The following is a 20405-nucleotide window of genomic DNA, read 5'->3' as shown; positions in this document are numbered from 1 at the left end:
GTGAGTACCATTTCACCGGTGTATTTTTACATATATACGTATACTACATTATTGCACTATATATATTTATTTTTTTTTCTTTCTGAGCTTGTTTATAGGATGAAATAAAACATCTTTTACAAGAAGGGGAAGGTCGCCTATACGGACCTATCTGCTGATCCAACTTGAGCGAGGTTTATAGCTCAACAAAATGTGAGTGGTTCCTTATCCATTCTGCACTTCACGCTTGGTGTTAAGATTTTAGACTATTAGATGTCCCTATTTGTTATAATTTCTCAAACAAACCGCTATGGAGAAGACCAGTCCTCCTGCCACCATCTGAACTTAACTCTAAATTACCTTCATCCATCTGTTATAATAGTCAATCACAGTAGCCACCTGAGTCTGCTGCAACATGATCTCGGACACCCACACTACGAGAGAGGAGACACCACATGGAACGCAATTAATACAGTCTGCAATCTAATAGCACTGGCTGGGAACCCAATCTTGGAAATATTATGAAATCTCAGAAAAGTATTTCTGTATGATGGTTAGTACGTTTAGCATTTCCCATAATGCTAAACCAGTTAATATACTTAAAGGAACACAAACTTGTATTCCTGACCCTATAGTTTTAAAACGACCATCTAGCCCCCCTGGCCTCCCCCAAATATAGTAAAATCTTACATAAATTAGTCTGCAGCTGCTGCCTCGGCCACTGAACTGCCTGCTTGGCTGACATCATCAGAAGTGGTGGTCTAAGCCAATCACAGGGCTTCTTCATAGGATTGGTGAGACTGTCAAGGAGGCAGATCAGGGGAAGAGCCAGCACAAGTCAAACACAACCCTTACTCTGCCCAGGAAGCACCTCTAGCAACTATCTGAGGAGTGGCCAGTGGATTTATCACTAGGCTGTAATGTAAACATGCATTTTCTCTGAAAAGACAGTGTTTACTGCAACAAGCCCAAAGGAAATGATTATACTCACCAGAACAAATACAATAAGCTGTAGTTGTTCTGGCCCCTTTTACATATCAAACTGAATTGTGGAGAATTGACACAGAAACTGCAGATTTTGGACAAAAATTCCTGAGGCTTACATTTCAATAAAGCATCAGTAACTGATCAATAATGATTTCTGGCTTTTAGACACTGTGCATTGCGTGACAGTTATCGAAGAGGTAACCGGGATTCATCTAATATCACAAGTTTACTAAGAGAACATCCTGGCTCAGAAAACCTGGGGAAGGGATTTACGAAATAAAGAACAGCCCTGGAGAGGTTTTGAAAGAGATTAAATATTAGTGATGATATACTGTATAGTTAGGCTGCTATGAAATGCTTTACAGGGAACGGACAGGAATTTTAGCTAAATCTAGGAATGTATAGGGGGGGAGGGGGAGTGACGGGGCAGACAGGGGGTACAGGTTATGGATGACAAAGATGATCTGGTGTGTTGCTGGACCTGGTGTTACTTGGAAAGGTGGTTGAAGTGGCAAGGACTGGTGCCTGTCCTGAACCCTTGGTAGAAGGGGTAGAGAATTAAAATACAATGCACCGAGGAAGCTCATACAGAGCACAGAGGGAGGCAGCGAGATCTGCCATCAGTGATCGGAATAGAAAGAGAGATGCACAACCTTCTATCCATCAATGCAGACATTACCATTGGCTGTGTTGCACCATGTCCCAGTCCGTTCTTGGGCAAGCCTCTCTCTGACACTAATCAAGCAGGGCAATCATCCCATTATGCCAACATACTGATTGAATTGCCTGTGCATCTGTAATATCTGAAAATCCATTCCTATACCCCTTAATGAGTGTGTGCTGTAGCTACTAGTGAAGCTACTAGAGAAGGGGGACTTCACATAGATTTTAAAGTAAATCTACAAAATACTGCACAACCAATGTATATATGAAGCTTTACTATGTTTGCTTACCATGAAGGGTACAGGAAATTTTGTAATGTGCAAAATTAGTCAGGAACTCGAAGTTGTACATTTTTGATTCAGACATTTTAGTTTAAATCATACTATTCCATTGACAATTAACTAGAACTCATTGCCTGATGTTAATTTACTATAGTGTAAAATCCCTCTTATGTTGTTACCAAACATGGATGCAATTCTTCATCGATACCACAAGATGTCTCACCTGCGTAAGCCCTGCGGTCCAAGTCCAACTCAGTATTTGCCTAAAATAAAAGGAATTTTCTCTTTTATTGTAAAAAAAAATCTTACACAGCTATCTTATTCACGGCACTTAACAGATTAGCATAGTTATTTATTGTTAGTGTGCAAATGAATACAATTCAAAATACATTAATATCTATTTCCAAAAAAAATTAAAGGGACACTCCAGGCACCCAGACCACTTCTGCCCATTGGAGTGGTCTGGGTGCCAACTCCCACCACCCTTAACCCTGCAAGTGTAATTATTGCAGTTTTTACAAACTGCAATAATTACCTTGCAGGGTTAAGTCCTCCTCTAGTGGCTATCTAGACAGCCACTAGAGGGACTTCGGGGTTCTTAAAACACGAAAATAGTTTTAAATGACGCTGGACGTTCTCACGCTATGCATGAGGACCTTCAGGGTTGCCGGAATCCCCATAGGAAAGCATTGAATAATGCTTTCCTATGGGGAGGTCTAATGCGCGCGCAGCCATTGTGTGGGCGGAGCCTGACTCAGCACCGAGGGACATCGGTATATACAGGTAAGTCACTGAAGGGGTTTTAACCCCATCAGCAACATGGGATGAAGGGCGGGAGGGAGGGGACTGCTGGATTCTGCAGTGCCAGGAAAACAGGTTTGTTTTCCTGGCACTGGAGAGTCCCTTTAAGAGGTATTTATGTGTATCAAAGCTCCACAGCAATAAAACTCACAGTAACGTGCAGTATATAAGTGTATCATACATATTCACACTAATAAAACTCACAATAATATATAGTGTATGAGTGTTTCGCAAAGCTCCACAGCAATAAAACTCACAATAACGTGCAGTATATATATATGTGTGTATCATAGATATCCGCAGCAATAAAATTGACAGGAATATACATTGTGTATGACTGTATCAAAAAGCTCCACAGCAATAAAACGTACGGTAACATGAAAAGGTATCTCAGAGCTCCACAGCAATAAAAAGGTACAGCAATTTGGGAACATATATAAGTGTATATATAAATATCTAATAACATAACACAATGAATTGTTAGAATACAATAAACATTCAGTAATAGTAATTCAGTAAACATTCAGTAATAGGAGATACATAAATACTTTACTGGACCAATCTATCAGCAGGAAGAGAGCTCAGAATAAAACACAAATGGATAATAATAATATCATAGATAGTAAAGCGGTTTGTAATATGTTTCATATCCATGTTCTTACCAGAGATCTCCAAGGCAGGTTTCTCTTGCATTTATCATACCATGTAAGCAGACACTTCCTGAGTTCCACGGTCTCCTGCGTTGTAAATGAGTGATACAGCGAGGGCGGGGGCAAGATGTCTGCAGAGAGAAAACAACAGACAAACAAATCACTCAGCACTGAACGCATCAGTATGTCCCATGACAGGGATGGCTAATCTGCAGACGAGCACCAAGACTGGGATGGTACTAGACAAAAGGGGAGTTTAATTAAATTTTTCCGCTTTTTCAAGGGGCCCAATAATGTAAACTAGGAGAGGAACACTAACATTATTAATAACATATTTTAAATCATTAGAGTGTTGTTTTAAAGGGACACTATAGTCACCTGAACAACTTTAGCTCAATGAAGCAGTTTTGGTGTATAGAACATGCCCCTGCAGCCTCACTGCTCAATCCTCTGCCATTTAGGAGTTAAATCCCTTTGTTTATGAACCCTAGTCACACCTCCCTGCATGTGACTTGCACAGCCTTCCATAAACACTTCCTGTAAAGAGAGCCCTATTTAGGCTTTCTTTATTGCAAATTCTGTTTAATTAAGATTTCCTTATCCCCTGCTATGTTAATAACTTGCTAGACCCTGCAAGAGCCTCCTGTATGTGATTAAAGTTCAATTTAGAGATTGAGATACGATTATTTAAGGTAAATTACATCTGTTTGAAAGTGAAACCTGTTTTTTTTTCATGCAGGCTCTGTCAATCATAGCCAGGGGAGGTGTGGCTATGGCTGCATAAACAGAAACAAACTGATTTAACTCCTAAATGACAGTGAATTGAGCAGTGAAATTGCAGGGGAATGATCTATACACTAAAACTGCTTTATTTAGCTAAAGTAATTTAGGTGACTATAGTGTTCCTTTAAGTCTTCCTTTTAGTCCAAATGATGTATTTGGCAATAGTACAGTGATCCTGTTATCTGCGTAAGCAGTCACTGAGGATGCAATGTTCTATATACAGAAAGGTGCTAGCACCCCCCCTCATATCATATAACATGGGCAACTCATAATAACATGTCTGCTGGCACACACAGTATAAAGCAAGACATGAAACTAACCCTTTAACCCCTTAAGGACCAAACTTCTGGCATAAAAGGGAATCATGACATGTCACACATGTAATGTGTCCTTAAGGGGTTAAACAGGAGATTTAATTCTAATTATCCTAACGAACTACTTTCATTGAATAGAATGTGAACAATCAAACTCTATTCCCCAATGTCCAGTTTACTGAATAAGCCCTTCTCCCTTCTGTCTCCCTAGGCACACAGCACCTTCGCAAGCCTTTGGTTTTTCTTCCTTTTTCACAGTCTTCTTTTTAGTCTTCTTTGATGCTGGACGACCCATTCTGCATTAAAGAGAAGAACATACAAATCCACTCACTTTATTTTTACACTTAATATACGAGTGTCTCTTTACTCAAGCAGATATTCTAATTTTACAATTCATCAGGACACACAACGACTGTCACATAAATTGGGACTAACTTGCACAATCCAAAGAACGAGTACAGAAAGCGATCTGCTCTACACAGCAAAGCAAAGTTCACATCATTAAAAAAACAAAAAACAGAGAAGCAGTTAGCTGTTAGCGCGTTAAAAGAAATAGGAAAACAACGTACATTTTTACTGTATGAACATTTACACCTGCCATTTCCTGCCAGCTGCACCTTTATATCCTCCATTCTGCCTCCACCATGAGCGGCTTTGTAAGCTCAACCCACATCAACACATTAAACCCCACGATATACTTTTAAGAGCAGATACATCCTTATGCCCAATTATAATTTAATTAACTGTTTGACACAAACTCTAAGCTTTACTATTAATAAATCAGCAAACAAAAAGGATTGATACATTTATACATAGTGAAAAACTGCAAAACTATTCTTCAAATAAAAGGGAATGACTTCACATACAGCAACACTCACACTCAACACTCGCAGTCAACATCAAATATTATTGGAAGTAAAAGTTACACAGTGGATAATGATATTAGGCAATAAAAAATAGTGAAGAGAAGGGGAAACTAATAGCGTTACGATGAAAAGGCTGATGGAGACAGGATGCTCTAATCACCAAAACAACCTTAGCTTAATGAGGCAGTTTTGGTGTATGAATCATTGCAGTCTCACTGCTCAGCTATCTGCCACTTAGGAGTTAAGTCACTTTGTTTATGAAGCTCCAAGCCACACCTCCTTACATGTGACTTACACATTCTTCCTACACACTTCCTGTAAAGAGAGATCTAATGTTTAAACTTATTTTATTGCACAGTCTGTTTAATTTTGTATTTTATAGGACAGTGAGGTTCCTATTATGCATTTCTTTTTCTTTGATTGAATTAGCAGCAAAGGGTACAATAAATGAATGCAAATTGAAGGGGAAAAAATGAACAGTGGCATCACAGAACACAGCCAATCAACTGTCAGTCCAAGTTATAAAAGGCCTGCAAACATTCTAAATGAGAGTTATCTCCACACAAAGCTCAGCTTCCTGTATCAAACATGCTTTAATTTACATTAATTAATAAAAGCTCCTTTATATAAATTTCCTGCCCCAGATTCCATGAGAACAAACCCTCTCACTCTGTCCGACCTGCTCACATGCAGTATCTTGCGTTCCAACGTGCGTTCCAGCATGTGGTCCACTGTGCGTTCCAACATGCGTTCCACGACTCTGTTTCATTTCCCTGGATCTGTGCGCATGCGTAGAACCTGATTTTGAGCTTCCGGAAGTGACGGAGTACAGGGAATCGAAAGATGTTCGGTCAGATTCGTCAGAAAGCTGGGGATTCGTCACTTCCGGGACGCGAAATCAGCCAGCGGCAGGTTAGGATACTGCGCATGCGCGTTCCTTCTGACGGGCTCGCGCTCGGGAGCTCAGCCAATAACAGCTGGTGCTTTCGGATCTCGTGCTCCTTGTGTGACGTCATCACAGCGCGCCGGAAGGAGAGAGGTTGATGGCTTGGCTGGAGATTTGAGCTAAGGTTTGGACAGGCTGGAGCCCAAATATCCCATTCTATCCCTTTAATATCCCATTCTATCCCTTAATATCCCATTCTATCCCTTAATATCCCATTCTATCCCTTAATATCCCATTCCATCCCTTAATATCCCATTCTATCCCTTTAATATCCCATTCTATCCCTTTATATCCCATTCTATCCCTTTATATCCCATTCTATCCCTTTAATATCCCATTCTATCCCTTTAATATCCCATTCTATCCCTTTAATATCCCATTCTATCCCTTTATATCATTTAATATCCCATTCTATCCCTTTAATATCCCATTCCATCCCTTAATATCCCATTCTATCCCTTTAATATCCCATTCTATCCCTTTATATCATTTAATATCCCATTCTATCCCTTTAATATCCCATTCCATCCCTTAATATCCAATTCCATCCCTTAATATCCAATTCCATCCCTTAATATCCAATTCCATCCCTTAATATCCAATTCCATCCCTTAATATCCCATTCTATCCCTTTAATATCCCATTCTATCCCTTTATATAATTTAATATCCCATTCTATCCCTTTAATATCCAATTCCATCCCTTTAATATCCAATTCCATCCCTTAATATCCCATTCTATCCCTTTAATATCCCATTCTATCCCTTTAATATCCCATTCTATCCCTTTAATATCCCATGCTATCCCTTTAATATCCCATGCTATCCCTTTAATATCCCATGCTATCCCTTTAATATCCCATGCTATCCCTTTAATATCCCATGCTATCCCTTTAATATCCCATGCTATCCCTTTAATATCCCATGCTATCCCTTTAATATTCCATTCTATCCCTTTAATATTCCATTCTATCCCTTTAATATCCCATTCTATCCCTTAATATCCCATTCTATCCCCTTAATATCCCATTCTATCCCCTTAATATCCCATTCTATCCCCTTAATATCCCATTCTATCCCCTTAATGTCCCATTCTATCCCCTTAATGTCCCATTCTATCCCCTTAATGTCCCGTTCTATCCCCTTAATGTCCCGTTCTATCCCCTTAATGTCCCGTTCTATCCCCTTAATGTCCCGTTCTATCCCCTTAATGTCCCGTTCTATCCCCTTAATGTCCCGTTCTATCCCTTTAATGTCCCGTTCTATCCCTTTAATGTCCCGTTCTATCCCTTTAATGTCCCGTTCTATCCCTTTAATGTCCCTGTTCTATCCCTTTAATGTCCCTGTTCTATCCCTTTAATGTCCCTGTTCTATCCCTTTAATGTCCCTGTTCTATCCCTTTAATGTCCCTGTTCTATCCCTTTAATGTCCCTGTTCTATCCCTTTAATGTCCCTGTTCTATCCCTTTAATGTCCCTGTTCTATCCCTTTAATGTCCCTGTTCTATCCCTTTAATGTCCCTGTTCTATCCCTTTAATGTCCCTGTTCTATCCCTTTAATGTCCCTGTTCTATCCCTTTAATGTCCCTGTTCTATCCCTTTAATGTCCCTGTTCTATCCCTTTAATGTCCCTGTTCTATCCCTTTAATGTCCCTGTTCTATCCCTTTAATGTCCCTGTTCTATCCCTTTAATGTCCCTGTTCTATCCCTTTAATGTCCCTGTTCTATCCCTTTAATGTCCCTGTTCTATCCCTTTAATGTCCCTGTTCTATCCCTTTAATGTCCCTGTTCTATCCCTTTAATGTCCCTGTTCTATCCCTTTAATGTCCCTGTTCTATCCCTTTAATGTCCCTGTTCTATCCCTTTAATGTCCCTGTTCTATCCCTTTAATGTCCCTGTTCTATCCCTTTAATGTCCCGTTCTATGTATGTATACACAGGGACACATTACTACAGCTTACATAATGGCTACACAGAGGTAGAGGGGGGACAGCACAGGGGGGGCAGTATACAGAGGGAGAGGGGGGACAGCACGGGGGGCAGCTCACAGAGCGGGGACAGCAAAGGTGGGGGTTGTATAGGGAGTGTAGGGAGAGGGGGACAGCTCACAGAGTGGGACAGCACGGGGGGGGCAGCTCACAGAGGGAGAGGGGGGACAGCACGGGGGGGGCAGCTCACAGAGGGAGAGGGGGGGCAGCACAGGAGGGGCAGTATACAGAGGGAGAGGGGGACAGACCGGGGGGGGCTGTATACAGAGGGAGGGGGGGGGGCTGTATACAGAGGGAGGGGGGGGGCTGTATACAGAGGGAGGGGGGGGGGCTGTATACAGAGGGAGGGGGGGGCTGTATACAGAGGGAGGGGGGGGGCTGTATACAGAGGGAGGGGGGGGGGCTGTATACAGAGGGAGGGGGGGGGCTGTATACAGAGGGAGGGGGGGGGGCTGTATACAGAGGGAGGGGGGCTGTATACAGAGGGAGGGGGGGCTGTATACAGAGGGAGGGGGGGCTGTATACAGAGGCGAGGGGGGGGCTGTATACAGAGGCAGGGGGGGGGCTGTATACAGAGGCAGGGGGGGGGCTGTATACAGAGGCAGGGGGGGGGCTGTATACAGAGGCAGGGGGGGGCTGTATACAGAGGCAGGGGGGGGCTGTATACAGAGGGAGGGGGGGCTGTATACAGAGGGAGGGGGGGCTGTATACAGAGGGAGGGGGGGCTGTATACAGAGGGAGGGGGGGGCTGTATACAGAGGGAGGGGGGGGCTGTATACAGAGGGAGGGGGGGGGCTGTATACAGAGGGAGGGGGGGACAGCACGGGGGGCTGTATACAGAGGGAGGGGGGGACAGCACGGGGAGCAGTATGCAGGGGGGCAGCTCACAGAGGGAGAGGGGGGGCAGTATACAGAGGGACAGGGGGGGGACAGCACACGGGGGGGCAATATACAGAGGGAGAGGGGGAGGCAGCTCACAGAGGGGGAGGGGGGACAGCACACAGAGGGGATATCTTTTATTCTGTGCAGTGTGCCTTCTTAATAAGAAAATACAATCCATTAATATTCAGTTTTAGATTTTTAGTTTAGGCTTTTTCCAACCTGCTCCCAGTGTACCACATATGACTAACATGCTCCTGGATCATCAATGTCATTAAATGCTTTTGGGGGATCTATGACAAAAGTGCTACCCATCAGTTTTGTGAAATGTGTTGTTGTGATCACAGGTGTAAGTCTCTAGATAATGTGTACATTCAGTATATGAAGGTATGAGTGCTACAAACTGCTGGGTACCACTTTTCATTTCATTTTTTCATTTATATATTTTTTTTTTTTTGTTATGCAAAAACATAAGTCTGACAGGCTCCTAAGATTTGCTTTTGTTACAGGGCCACTGGGTAGGGCATTGACCAGATTCTAACCAGCATGCTAACATGTTTCCCTATTTCTGTTCAGCCTAGGGACATGATAAAGTGAAAATGACTTCCTTAGTTGTCCCAGTGATTGACGTCCATAATGAGAACTTTAGTGAACTTTGGCCTTCTATGTTACTGGCCTTAAAAACCTCTACTTTCATAGCTTTGGATACGGTAAGTAATGTAGTAATACCTAGATATCAGTGTTAACACTTGGAATTCGGCATATTTTATTTATAGTTTGAATTTAGATTACAGTTTATGGTTTTCAACACATTAGACTTTTTAAATTGTACTATTAATGTTTTATTAACTGAGATTTGTATTAGAAATTAAATGCCAACATCTTGAGATGATGTGCCGTATTGAGGATTTTGACAATAATAGTATAAAGGGCGTAACAAAAAATACCTGCCATGTGTTTCCCAATATTTAAGGCATTGATCTATGTAGATTGTAGTTATTGTAAAATTATATAATATTTCTTAATAGAGCATTGTGTGTTATATAACAATCATTTTAAGACATACAGAGTATAATCCAACTATGCCCATTTGTTGTATCCTGAATAATAATAATTACACTAGCATACAATGCGCCTGTAAACCAAGGATAATCCTTTGAATAAATAGATTAACACCGTAGCTTAGAAAAATAACAAATGAAATACTGCTTCTCATTATAAATTCTGATATTAAAGAAACACCCCATGCACCATAACTTCTTACCTTCTTCAGTGTTGTTTTAGCCATTTTTTTAAAAAATTTTTTTATTCTTTATTTTTGTTGTGCACAAAAGTAACAGTAGGCTTTGGTGCGCCACAACAGCGACATCAAAGTATGGTAGTAAACATTTGCTGTACAGGTTGTGGTAAACTATAGTCAGGCACATTTTTTAGGTTAGAGAGAGCAAAATTGCGACAATATAGGTTCTCGAATAGCGTAAACATTAGATTAATCAGCACAATTTTATATAAACAGTTTTAGCTTAGCGATGCATCAGCAGTAAAGATAAGGTAAACATGTCAACAAACGTATTCATACATGTCATTAAACCATCGAGAGTGCTAGCAAATTCTAAATTAGCCGGATAGTAGTGGTTCAACGGTATAACAGTATAACATAAGCTGGTGATGAATAAATGTTAGCAGATCGATACTAATAAGCGTACGTTAATGATTTTTAGGCTGACGCTTTCCTTGAGCGGGATGTGCTGTGTGTGTGTTTAGACAGGGTTGTAGGAATTAAGCATTAGGGGACAAGCTAGGGTCACCTGTCTGAGCTTAGTCTATATGATAAATTGAGGGGATGTAGCCGGGCTAACGTTATAGCAGTATAATAACAGCGTTAACTTTGTGAAATTTTGTTGTTCTTGTGCCGTTGGGTTATCAGCAGCTTAGGATAGAGTCCCTGTCCGGCGGTTGATCCTGGCTGGTAGCCAGCTCCCACTGTTAAATAGTTAGCCGATTCCCTGGCTGGGCTTCCCCCTGCCTTGTGTAGAACGTCTGCTCCTGGTCGGCAGTGTACGATTTGGGGTGTTGAGGGACCATATGCTGTGTGAACGTGGTTCTAATACGGCCCATAGAGACTGTCCTGCGGCTGTCAAGGTGCGGCCCGTCAAGCCTTGCTTAGGCCGGTGCGGCTGGCTGAGGTGTTGCTGGGGCTGGTCAGATAATCTCCCAACCTGCTTCCCTTGTCTAGTAGAGGTAGGCCTGCTCGTGCGGTGGGTGGTAGAATGCTTTCGCCCCTTGGTGCACCGTTTGGTCTGTGCGGTTACGGGTCTTGGGGTTCGCCGCTGGGTCCCAGTAGGTAAGTGCGGTAGGCTCATGCGGACCCTTGTGGTTGCTGCGGGGGCCCAGCCTGGCGGTTGCTGTGGTGGGCTCCGCTTTACAGCTTGTTACCCGCCGGCCCTGCCTGCCTGTGGTATCCCTTACAGACGGTGCTTGTGTGTGGCCTGGGGGTGAGTTTCGGTCGCTTGGTGGGCTTTCTTGGTCTCCTCCCGGGTCTGTCCCTGAGAGAGGCCTCCACACCTGCCTATCCCTTGGGGTTGTGTGCTGCTGGGGGGTTGCTTCGACGCTCCGCTTGTTCTTCCTTGGGGTGCTCTTGTCAGCGGCTAAGTGTGTCCCCCTAGCTTCAAGCTTCTCCCAAAATGCGGTGAATATTTTATTCAGTCGCATTTCGGTTTCCCGCCATGCGTTGAACTGGTCAGCGGTGCTGCAGGTGTCTGCCATTTTGGAGGCTGCAGGGACTTTGGGCTTGGGACCCCTTGGAGCCTGTGCTGGCTCGTTGCTGCGCTGCAAGGCTATGTAGGGATGGACCGGGATGACCCCCACCGGTCCGGGGGGGGGGGGACAAGAGCTCACCTCCGAGCGCCCGGCTTGGTGTCGGCCCCAGGGAGCGGCCGTCTCCCCGTTGTCCGCCATGCTGGTAGGCCGTGCCGTGGTTTGAGCTCCGTTTTTCGCTTGTGAGGTGTCGGTCAGTTTGTCTCGGTGCCCTCTCTCACGTAGCGGCCCTTTAGCCTCGATTAAGTGCCGGTTTGGCAGCATAATTCAGCCTAGTGTGCCCAGCTCAGCAGGAGCCGCCGAGATAAACGTCCTCATGGCTCCGCGGTCAGGCTCCGCCCCCAGAAGGTTTTAGCCATTTTAATCTAAATTTTCCCAGTTCTTTTAACCCCTTAAGGACACATGACATGTGTGATATGTCATGATTCCCTTTTATTCCAGAAGTTTGGTCCTTAAGGGGTTAAAGCTAAAATCTTTATGAAATGCTCATAAAGATTGTGTTGTAATTTCCGCTACTGCTGTCAAGTCCTTATGCAGGATGCGCAGTCTTGTGGAATCCTGCATAGACATCAGAGTTGTACTCTTACGCATGCGTAAGAGTCCATCACTGACTTTGGCTCCTGACAGATGAGGTATCCGAAGCCGAAGCAGACCTCACCAGAGAAGATGGCGACAGCAGTCTCCAGGGACCAGTTCAGGTAAGTAAATACCCTGCATCCCTAGGACCCCACACTGGAAGCAGAGCAGTCACTATCGAAGGTCTTTACAAAATATGCAAATACCTGAGAAAGTGACAGTAGCATTAAGGAATGCCTTCTGGGTCAGTCTAAATTTCCATATTCTACTAAATAACTAGGTGATTCTATAGACAAATCTTGGTGTTTTAAGTGTTTGCTTTAACAATCCACTTTCTGATGCTGTGAGGTCATTCTTTATGGTTTCATCAAGATCTTAAGCAGGTCAAAAAATTGATTTATATTGTTAGAATTATCCCTGAAACATTTAAAGTATTGTCTTCCCTAGGCCAAACACACAGTATGTGAATATACTCTGGTTTTTAGTTGTTACTCCGTTCTCCTTACATCCCTTTGTCCATTTGATTACAAAAAAGTTCTGGCAACTACTAGAGATTTGCAGTTGATGTACATGGAGCCCCCTAAATTAAAATCCATATCCATTTTATAAATCATGGTTCATAACGCGTCTTATTTTGTATTTTCCATTTTAGGAACTGAGTGGCCTGGGAGCCAGGAAAAGCCTTTTGAACCCGTAAGTGCCGGGATTGCTTTGGAAACCTTTTGTTATTTGACACTGAATTGAAGTTCTAGGAAACAAGTTTTAAAATATAACCGCAATTCCCATTTGCATTTTCTTTTCTCTTTCCAGCTGATGGGGCGAAAAGCAAGGTTACATATAAACAAGCAGTAAAATAGTCTCCATAATTTATGCTTTTCTCACCTCCTTATTTGCTTCCTAAGTCGGCCGGGGTTAACTCCTTATTGTACCCATGCTTTCCAACGTCTGACACCTCTGTGCTTTTTTGCGTATGCATAATTTATTGCGGTTGCATTGTTTTTTTTTTTTATTGTACTACTTGGATTTCCTTTACCACCTCATTTACTAGTGTTATTGTGTTTGTGTTGTGTTCTAGGTGTGTAGAGGAGAGATATAAAGCAATATGCAGTGCAGCCAGGACACGTTCTATTTTATCTTTGGGCATTGCCTGCTTCAAAGAGCTACCGGAAAACGTACGTAAGAAAAATCTAAAGAGTCGTTTCCCTTCGGCAACTTTATTTATTGTAACTTTTCACATTAATAGCCTTTAGACATAATACATTTAATTGCTTTTTGTCCCCTGGTAAAATGGATATTGTAGGATTTAATTCCTGATTTTACTAAACTGTGATGGGAGTTTGAAAATTGTTGGCTATTGGCAATGTTTTCCAAAAAGCTGTTTTGTACTAAATATTGAAATTCCTTATTAAATTTCTGGCAATGCATGTTTTGGTGAATAGCCTCCATTAACCATATTGTCTGCAAGACACATAGTGCTGTGTCCCAGACAGAATCTTTTTGGGTCAAGGCTTCACTGGTATCTGTTATTGGTTTAGACAGCTTGGTGTGTCTTCATCAGAGCATTGTGTGAGGGAAACAGATACTGGCCTAATTAAAAGACAACTGAAAAACAGACTTTTAAGCTGGGAACTATACTTAAAACACTGTTATTTGATATCGCTATCAGATGCTAGGAATTCCATGGTGTCCACCCTCCAACTATTGTACTACAACTCCCAGAATTCTCTTACTTTTACAGAAGTTTGTTAAAACTAATTTCATAAGCGTTAGAGGATTTTTTTTTTTTTTAAATGGAATTCAAATTTGAGGATAACGTATTTATGACAGAGCTGTGGTTGTACAATATGCCGGTTTCCCTGTTTAAAGGGGGGATGGCACTGAGTGTTCTTGATTTTATTTTCAGGGAGAGAACGCATATTTATCCCAAATCTTTAACCTGACCCTGCTGTGCACGGAGGATTACATCATAGAGCCACAGTCTGTGCAGTTCCTGGTTCAGCATGGCTTTGATTTCAACAAACAATACTCACAGGGCATCCCTTATTACAAGGGCAATGACAAGGTAAATGCTTCTAAAGGACTGCTTGTGATAAGTCCAGGTTCAGTTAAAGAGTGAATTTCTTATTTTGAGGCCAAACTGAAAACATAGCGGATTTCGAGAATCTTTCAAATTCTGCTAATGTGGCCTAAGATGTGAAATTCAGTTTTCCTTTATAACCGTTCACATTCCGGTGAATAAGCCTGGTGGTATATGTTGCCATTGGGACAAGGTTTTAAATGTGCACAAGTAGCTGCCTGTGACTTTTTGACTATTCTATGGCCATCAGTGTTCGCTGAGGCTCTCATCGTGTTATTTTCCGTTTGGTAAAATTGTCCAACTGAAACCGTTTCTCTAATACATTTCGTACACGACTTAAAATGATGTATAGTTGTAGAGAGCATGTTACTAAGGGGATTTCTAAGTTCTCAGCAAATACAAACCCAGCCTACATTGCCTCTTCAATGCTATTTTCTCAGTTCTGTTGCATGGATGTTACCTCCCACCCATGTACCCTATCAGCATTTATTTTTTTTCAAAACAAGGTTTTGTTAAATTTCTCGTTATTTAAGGTTGTTTTTTTTTTTTTTTTTGTCATGTGTTATGCCTGAAATTGTGGGAGGGGTCTTTTGCATATATCTATCCCCCTCCAAGCTTCTTCCTGACATCCTGCCATCGGTTTAGAAGTTTGTGTGTGTGTGTGTGTGTGTGTGTGTGTGTGTGTGTGTGTGTGTGTGATTGGCACACCTCTTAATTATTGAATTCAGGTGTTTAAATCAGACCATTGCCTCGGTAGCAAACCAAGCACAGAGCCATGCAGTCTGCATTTACAAACATCGGTGGAAAACCTGGGTCGTTCTGAAGAGCTCAGTGAATTTAAGCGTGGTACTCTGATAGGATGCCATCCTTTTGAAATAAGTCAGTTTGTGAAATTTCATCCCTGCTAGATATTCCACAGTAAATGGAAAGTGGAAGTGTTTAGGAACAGCAGCAACTCGGCCACAGAGCGTAAAATCAGAGTGCTGATGCGTATGGTGCATAAAAGTAACCAACGCTCTGAACAGTTCCAAACTTCCACTGGCCTTAAAAACAAAAACTGTGCTGCAGGAGCATCATGGAATGGGTTTCCATGGCCGAGCAGCTGCATGCGAGTGTCCGATGTGTTCTATGGAGTGACAAATCACACTTCTGTTTGGGTGAGTCTGGGTTTGGCGAATGCCAGAAGAATGTTACATGGGTGCAGTATCCCAGCTCTAAAGTTTGGTGGTGGAGGAGGTGTAATGGTATGGGGCTGTTTATAGGGTTTGTGCCCCTTACTTCCAGTGAAGGGAAATCTTGATATTCAGCGTGCCAAGACATTTTGGACAATGCTATGATTCCAGCATGACTGCCCCAGGTCACAAAGCAAGGTCCATAAAGACATGGTTGGATGAGTTTTGTGTGGAAGAAGTTGACTGGTTCACACAGAGCCCTGACCTTAACCCCATTAAACACGTGTTGGGTGAAATGTAATGGAGTTTGTGAGCCAGGCCTTATTGTCCAACATCACTGCATGACCTCGCAAATGCTCTACTGGGTGAACGGGCAAACATTCCCAGAGAAACACTCCACATTTTTGTAGAAAGACATCCCAGAAGAGTGAGAGCTGTTCTAGCTGCAGAGGGTGCTCAAATATATACTAGTGTCTATGTATTCAGAATGCAATGTCATAAAAGTCCCTGTTGGTGTAATGGCCAGGCCCCAAGTATGTTTGTCCATATAGTGTGTAAATAAAAAAAAAAAAAATATATATATATATATATATATATATATATTAATACTTTTTTTTTTTATATATATATTTTTTTTTGTTCTTGCAGAAGTTGTAGGTCACATTGTCTGCAGCTTTTGCAGGCCCTCCCCTTCTTACCCCGCTCAGACTTCCTGTGGCTGTCCAATCACAGACTTCCCAATGAGAAGTCTTTGTGCTCTGGGCCATTGCTGCCTTGTAAAGACTTTAAACCAGGTAATAACAAGTGTCTGACACCGAGGGGTCAATTTATAAAAGTGCCAGTTTCTACTGAAATGCTTTAAGTGTTTGAAGTTTTCCTTTGAAGTTACAGTGTATGTTGTCTATTACTGACAATTTTAAATGCTTTTCTATTTCCATTTTTGTTTATGGGTTTATTATTCATCTATTATGTTCAATTTGAATAAAAATAGATTTTAATATACAAACAATATTCACCATAGACTCCCTGCCTTTTGTTTTGGGCCATGGACATAATGTGGGTGTTTATTGTTCCCCCTAGCTGTATTTGACACTGTCCTGTTGTTTCAGGGGAACGAGCACGACGAGATGAGCGTCCGCACTTTCTTCCTGGAGCTTCTTCGTGCCAAGAAGCCATTAATCCTGCACAACGGGCTCATAGACCTGGCCTTCCTTTATCAATGCTTCTATGCTCAGCTCCCCGATAATCTGGGAAACTTTATTGCCGACCTCTCAGAAATGTTCCCAGCGGGGATCTACGATACAAAGTACGCCTCTGAATTTGAGATTCGAATTACAGCATCCTACCTTGAGTATGCTTACAAAAAATGGTGAGTCTGTATTCTCTTCTTAAAGTTAAGTAGCTCTAGCAAATACTTTAAAGGGACACAGCTAGCACCCCAACAACCTTCGCACCTTAGGCTGGTTCAAGAAAATGCTTTGGCTCAACTACCCTGCACATTTCTTCAGACCTCCTCATGCAGAGGTGTCCCATTTTAGAATCCAAACACCAAACAAGACTCCACTGTTTGCAATGGGGTCCTTCGCATATTTAGAAGGAGCCAGAGCTGTTGTCATGCTCTAGTTACAAAAGCTGTGGAACTAATATATGGAATTAAGTTAAAAAGCAACTGCATCCATCTTTCCCTCATCCTATGAGACACCAGAACCACTATTCCTTAATGTAGTGGTTCTGGGGCAAGGAGCCTGTCCCTGCAACATCAGTATTGTAAACAGTGCTGCATTTTGGAGGAAAACCTCACATTTAATAGCTGTCAATCTGCATTGACTCATTGCATCTCAGGAGGAGATACTGCTTGGCACTGTGTGGCGATCTGCGCATGCACACCACTTTCCCAATGCTTCCCTTTGGGGAATCATTGGATCGGCTGAGATTATCAGCAAGATCAACATGCCAGAGAAGTAAAGGTGAGTTAATGTATGTCATTTTTTCCCTATAATTGTATCTATATCTTTATTCATTGGATTTCTCAGATCATTTAGTTTGTGTTTCCAGCACAGTTTTATTTTAGTATTTAGCTTCAGTGTGTCCAGCAGTTTAATTTTAGTTTAATGATGTGGATTGTCCTCTCTTGTCTTGCAGTAAGCGCGAGAATAGACGATTAATGGATTCCAATGGCAAGCACATGGCTATTGAGTTTTGTAACTACCCTCCTTCAATGTCAACGTTTGTGGATTACCGACACTGTTCTCTGCCAGAGTCCAACCAGGCCAACTCTGAGAACATGCAACATCATGTTTGTGAGCAGTTTTCGGTGAGTCTATCTACATGTTGGTTTGGTGTGACTCTTTTTAAAGGATAATTGTGTCGCATGTCTGATAACCAGTTGGTGAATGAGATGTCTCTTGTTTACAGGCTTATGGCTGGTGTCCGAATGGGCTGAAGTGTACACAGTCCCACAACATTGATCTTATTATTGATGAAGATGAAAAATTCAAAGACAACAAAAAGAAGAGAAACAGAAGGAAGAGGAAAAAGAATGTGGAACAGCATCCTGTGGAAGAGACAAAGATGGCAGAGCAAAATCCCCGCATTGTATGTGACGAGGAGCCCCCACTGAAGCAGAGCTGTGCACATCCTGAGAGTCCCCAGACAGCTGCTGAGCAGAAATGCCAAATTGTGGAACAATGTGAGCAGCCGAGAACCACAGATAGCAGGATGGAGGAAGATCTTCCACCAGCTGCTAGTCCACAGGAACAAGTGAAGGACCACATGGCCACAGAAAAGAGTCCTATTGCAGTAGAGACTAGCATGGCTCTGGCTGATACTGGTTACAATAAGGAAGTGTTTAATGTTAAAAGCTCTACGCTAGGAAGCCAGGTGAATAACGACAGTGGCACCCACCGGGCTGGTTTTGATGCCTTTATGACTGGCTATATTATGGGGTATGTCTGGATGCTGAAGAAAGAACCAGGTTCTAATTCCCCCACTTCCTGCTGTCTCCCGGATTGTCACAATAAGGTTTATCTGAGTGGGAAGAATGTGCCTCTTCAGATAGTAAAGAGCATCTTTTCTAAGTCTTCCAGAGCCCACATTCAGAAGATGAGACTTGTCTGCTTTAACAGTTCATAACAGGCAATCTTTTCTTTTAAATCAAATCACGGTTGTTTTATTCTGTTATTATAAAGGCAAAAAATCCTAAACATGGGGTTTTCCTTTAGTTAGCTTGAACATGGGTATCCTGTTCTCTAAGCAGTTTATTTGTGCCATTTGGCCTGAGTGAATGGTGGTAACGAGTTACATGTGGCACTTGTTATAATTTCTCTAATTTGCACGGTAGCGGGAAGAAAGGGATGTTTACATCAAATCATTTCTGGGTTTTTGTGTGTTATTACAGTGTACAATGATCTAAATGTGGATTATTTATTTTAATTATGAAAATATGTATCCATGTACCCTGTAAGCACTGCACCATTCAGCACTGCATCAGCTAAGGAAATGGTTTTATACACTCACAGGGCTATTTACTAGAGGGGGAAATCAGTCAGCTATGTTTTCCGTTTTGGCTACTTTGAACATGGATTTGAAATTCATGCAGAGTTTTCTTTAGTTTCCTTATGTAGTTGCTAAGTGCTAGAATTGGTTGTTTGTACAGTAGTGATGTCCCGAACGGTTCACTGGCGAACATAGCGCGTTCGCCACAGACGGCAAACATATGCGATGTTCGGTCCGCCCCCCCCTATTCGTCATCATTGAGTAAACTTTGTCCCTGTACCTCACAGTCAGCAGACAAATTCCAGCCAATCAGCAGCATACCCTCCCTCCCTCCCACCTACTAGACCGCATCCATTTTAGATTCATTCTTTTTTATTTTTATTATACATTATCCTCCATAGCCAGTAACCTGTGTTTATTATACATTATTTCCCCCCATAGCCAGTAACCTGTGCTTATTATACATTAATTTCCCCCATAGCCAGTAACCTGTGTTTATTATACATTATTTCCCCCATAGTCATTTATCGTTGGACCTAGGCAGCATGATGTCTTAGGCCGGCCCAGAGAGTGAGTGAATAATATAATATATATGTTCAGAAACATATTAGTAATATATGTAAATCGGGTTCATGCAAAGAGGGTGAAAAGGTATGAAAGAAAAACACACTTATTGCATCAAATTTACAAAGCCAAACTTTTAAAAGCTTTCCTCATTTCTTTCTCGGGATGAGGAATATATCGGTTGTAGACTGAGGATTTCCATCTGCCCAATCTTTTAATAATATGCACTGGAGTGTCAGTGTTGAAGGAGACCGAAGCTGCCCCTATTCTAAATGAAAGACCCGAGACATGGATACAACCCAATCTTAGGAGTAGTGTTCTGATGTAGAAGATGAATTTAGCCGTAGTCAGAGGGATTCAGTGAGACTAGTGGTGAAATGTGTGTGGCATGACTGAGTGTGAGTAAGTAAGAGTCACGTATTTTAACTGGGCACTAGTTCTAGGTGGGATAAAGTGCTATAGCGGATGGATGAGTAGTTTGGTTCGTTTTAGAGGTTTGTAGAGAAAGTATATAGTGATCATGATTTTTAGCGATATCCAATATTTTTAAGGTGGTCCTAGTGACACCACT

General features: G+C 42.1%; 2 protein-coding genes across 7 annotated transcripts in view; one reads left to right on the top strand and one right to left on the bottom strand.

Annotated features, from left to right (window-relative positions):
• Positions 1–6077, bottom strand: part of MUTYH (mutY DNA glycosylase) — a 31827-nt gene extending 25750 nt beyond the window's left edge. The window contains exons 1-6 of one of the 6 annotated variants that reach the window (XM_063427156.1): positions 6004–6071; positions 4894–4932; positions 4681–4754; positions 3374–3492; positions 2134–2173; positions 340–413 (exon numbers count right to left, since the gene is read on the bottom strand). In XM_063427156.1, coding sequence (XP_063283226.1) covers positions 340–413; positions 2134–2173; positions 3374–3492; positions 4681–4754; positions 4894–4932; positions 6004–6071 — 414 coding nt within the window. Of the gene's footprint in view, positions 1–339; positions 414–2133; positions 2174–3373; positions 3493–4680; positions 4755–4893; positions 4933–5985 lie in introns of all 6 variants that reach the window. The other 5 variants (XM_063427159.1, XM_063427160.1, XM_063427157.1 and 2 more) reach the window with 5 other exon arrangements.
• A 257-nt stretch (positions 6078–6334) lies between these two features.
• On the top strand, positions 6335–19212 carry TOE1 (target of EGR1, exonuclease). The gene is made up of 8 exons (XM_063427155.1): positions 6335–6394; positions 9710–9843; positions 13179–13219; positions 13602–13698; positions 14430–14588; positions 16885–17144; positions 17918–18089; positions 18191–19212. Exons 2-8 carry the CDS (start codon positions 9733–9735, stop codon positions 18905–18907), a joined length of 1557 nt encoding a protein of 518 aa, XP_063283225.1. The 5' UTR covers positions 6335–6394; positions 9710–9732; the 3' UTR covers positions 18908–19212.
• The last annotated feature ends 1193 nt before the right edge of the window (positions 19213–20405 follow it).

Source organism: Pelobates fuscus, chromosome 7 (assembly GCF_036172605.1).
Source record: "Pelobates fuscus isolate aPelFus1 chromosome 7, aPelFus1.pri, whole genome shotgun sequence".
Lineage (NCBI taxonomy): Eukaryota > Metazoa > Chordata > Amphibia > Anura > Pelobatidae > Pelobates > Pelobates fuscus.
Note: the sequence above shows the minus strand (reverse complement) of the source record. Positions and strands in the feature narration are given on the sequence as shown.

What these genes read in the sequence shown, in the direction of transcription:
- TOE1 (XM_063427155.1), top strand. Translation starts at nt 9,733, where the DNA reads ATGACTTCCTTAGTTGTCCCAGTGATTGACGTCCATAATGAGAACTTT. An exon ending in ATTACAAGGGCAATGACAAG is followed by an intron (nt 14,589 to 16,884) that starts GTAAATGCTTCT and finishes CTGTTGTTTCAG; the next exon opens with GGGAACGAGCACGACGAGAT. An exon ending in ATGTTTGTGAGCAGTTTTCG is followed by an intron (nt 18,090 to 18,190) that starts GTGAGTCTATCT and finishes TCTTGTTTACAG; the next exon opens with GCTTATGGCTGGTGTCCGAA.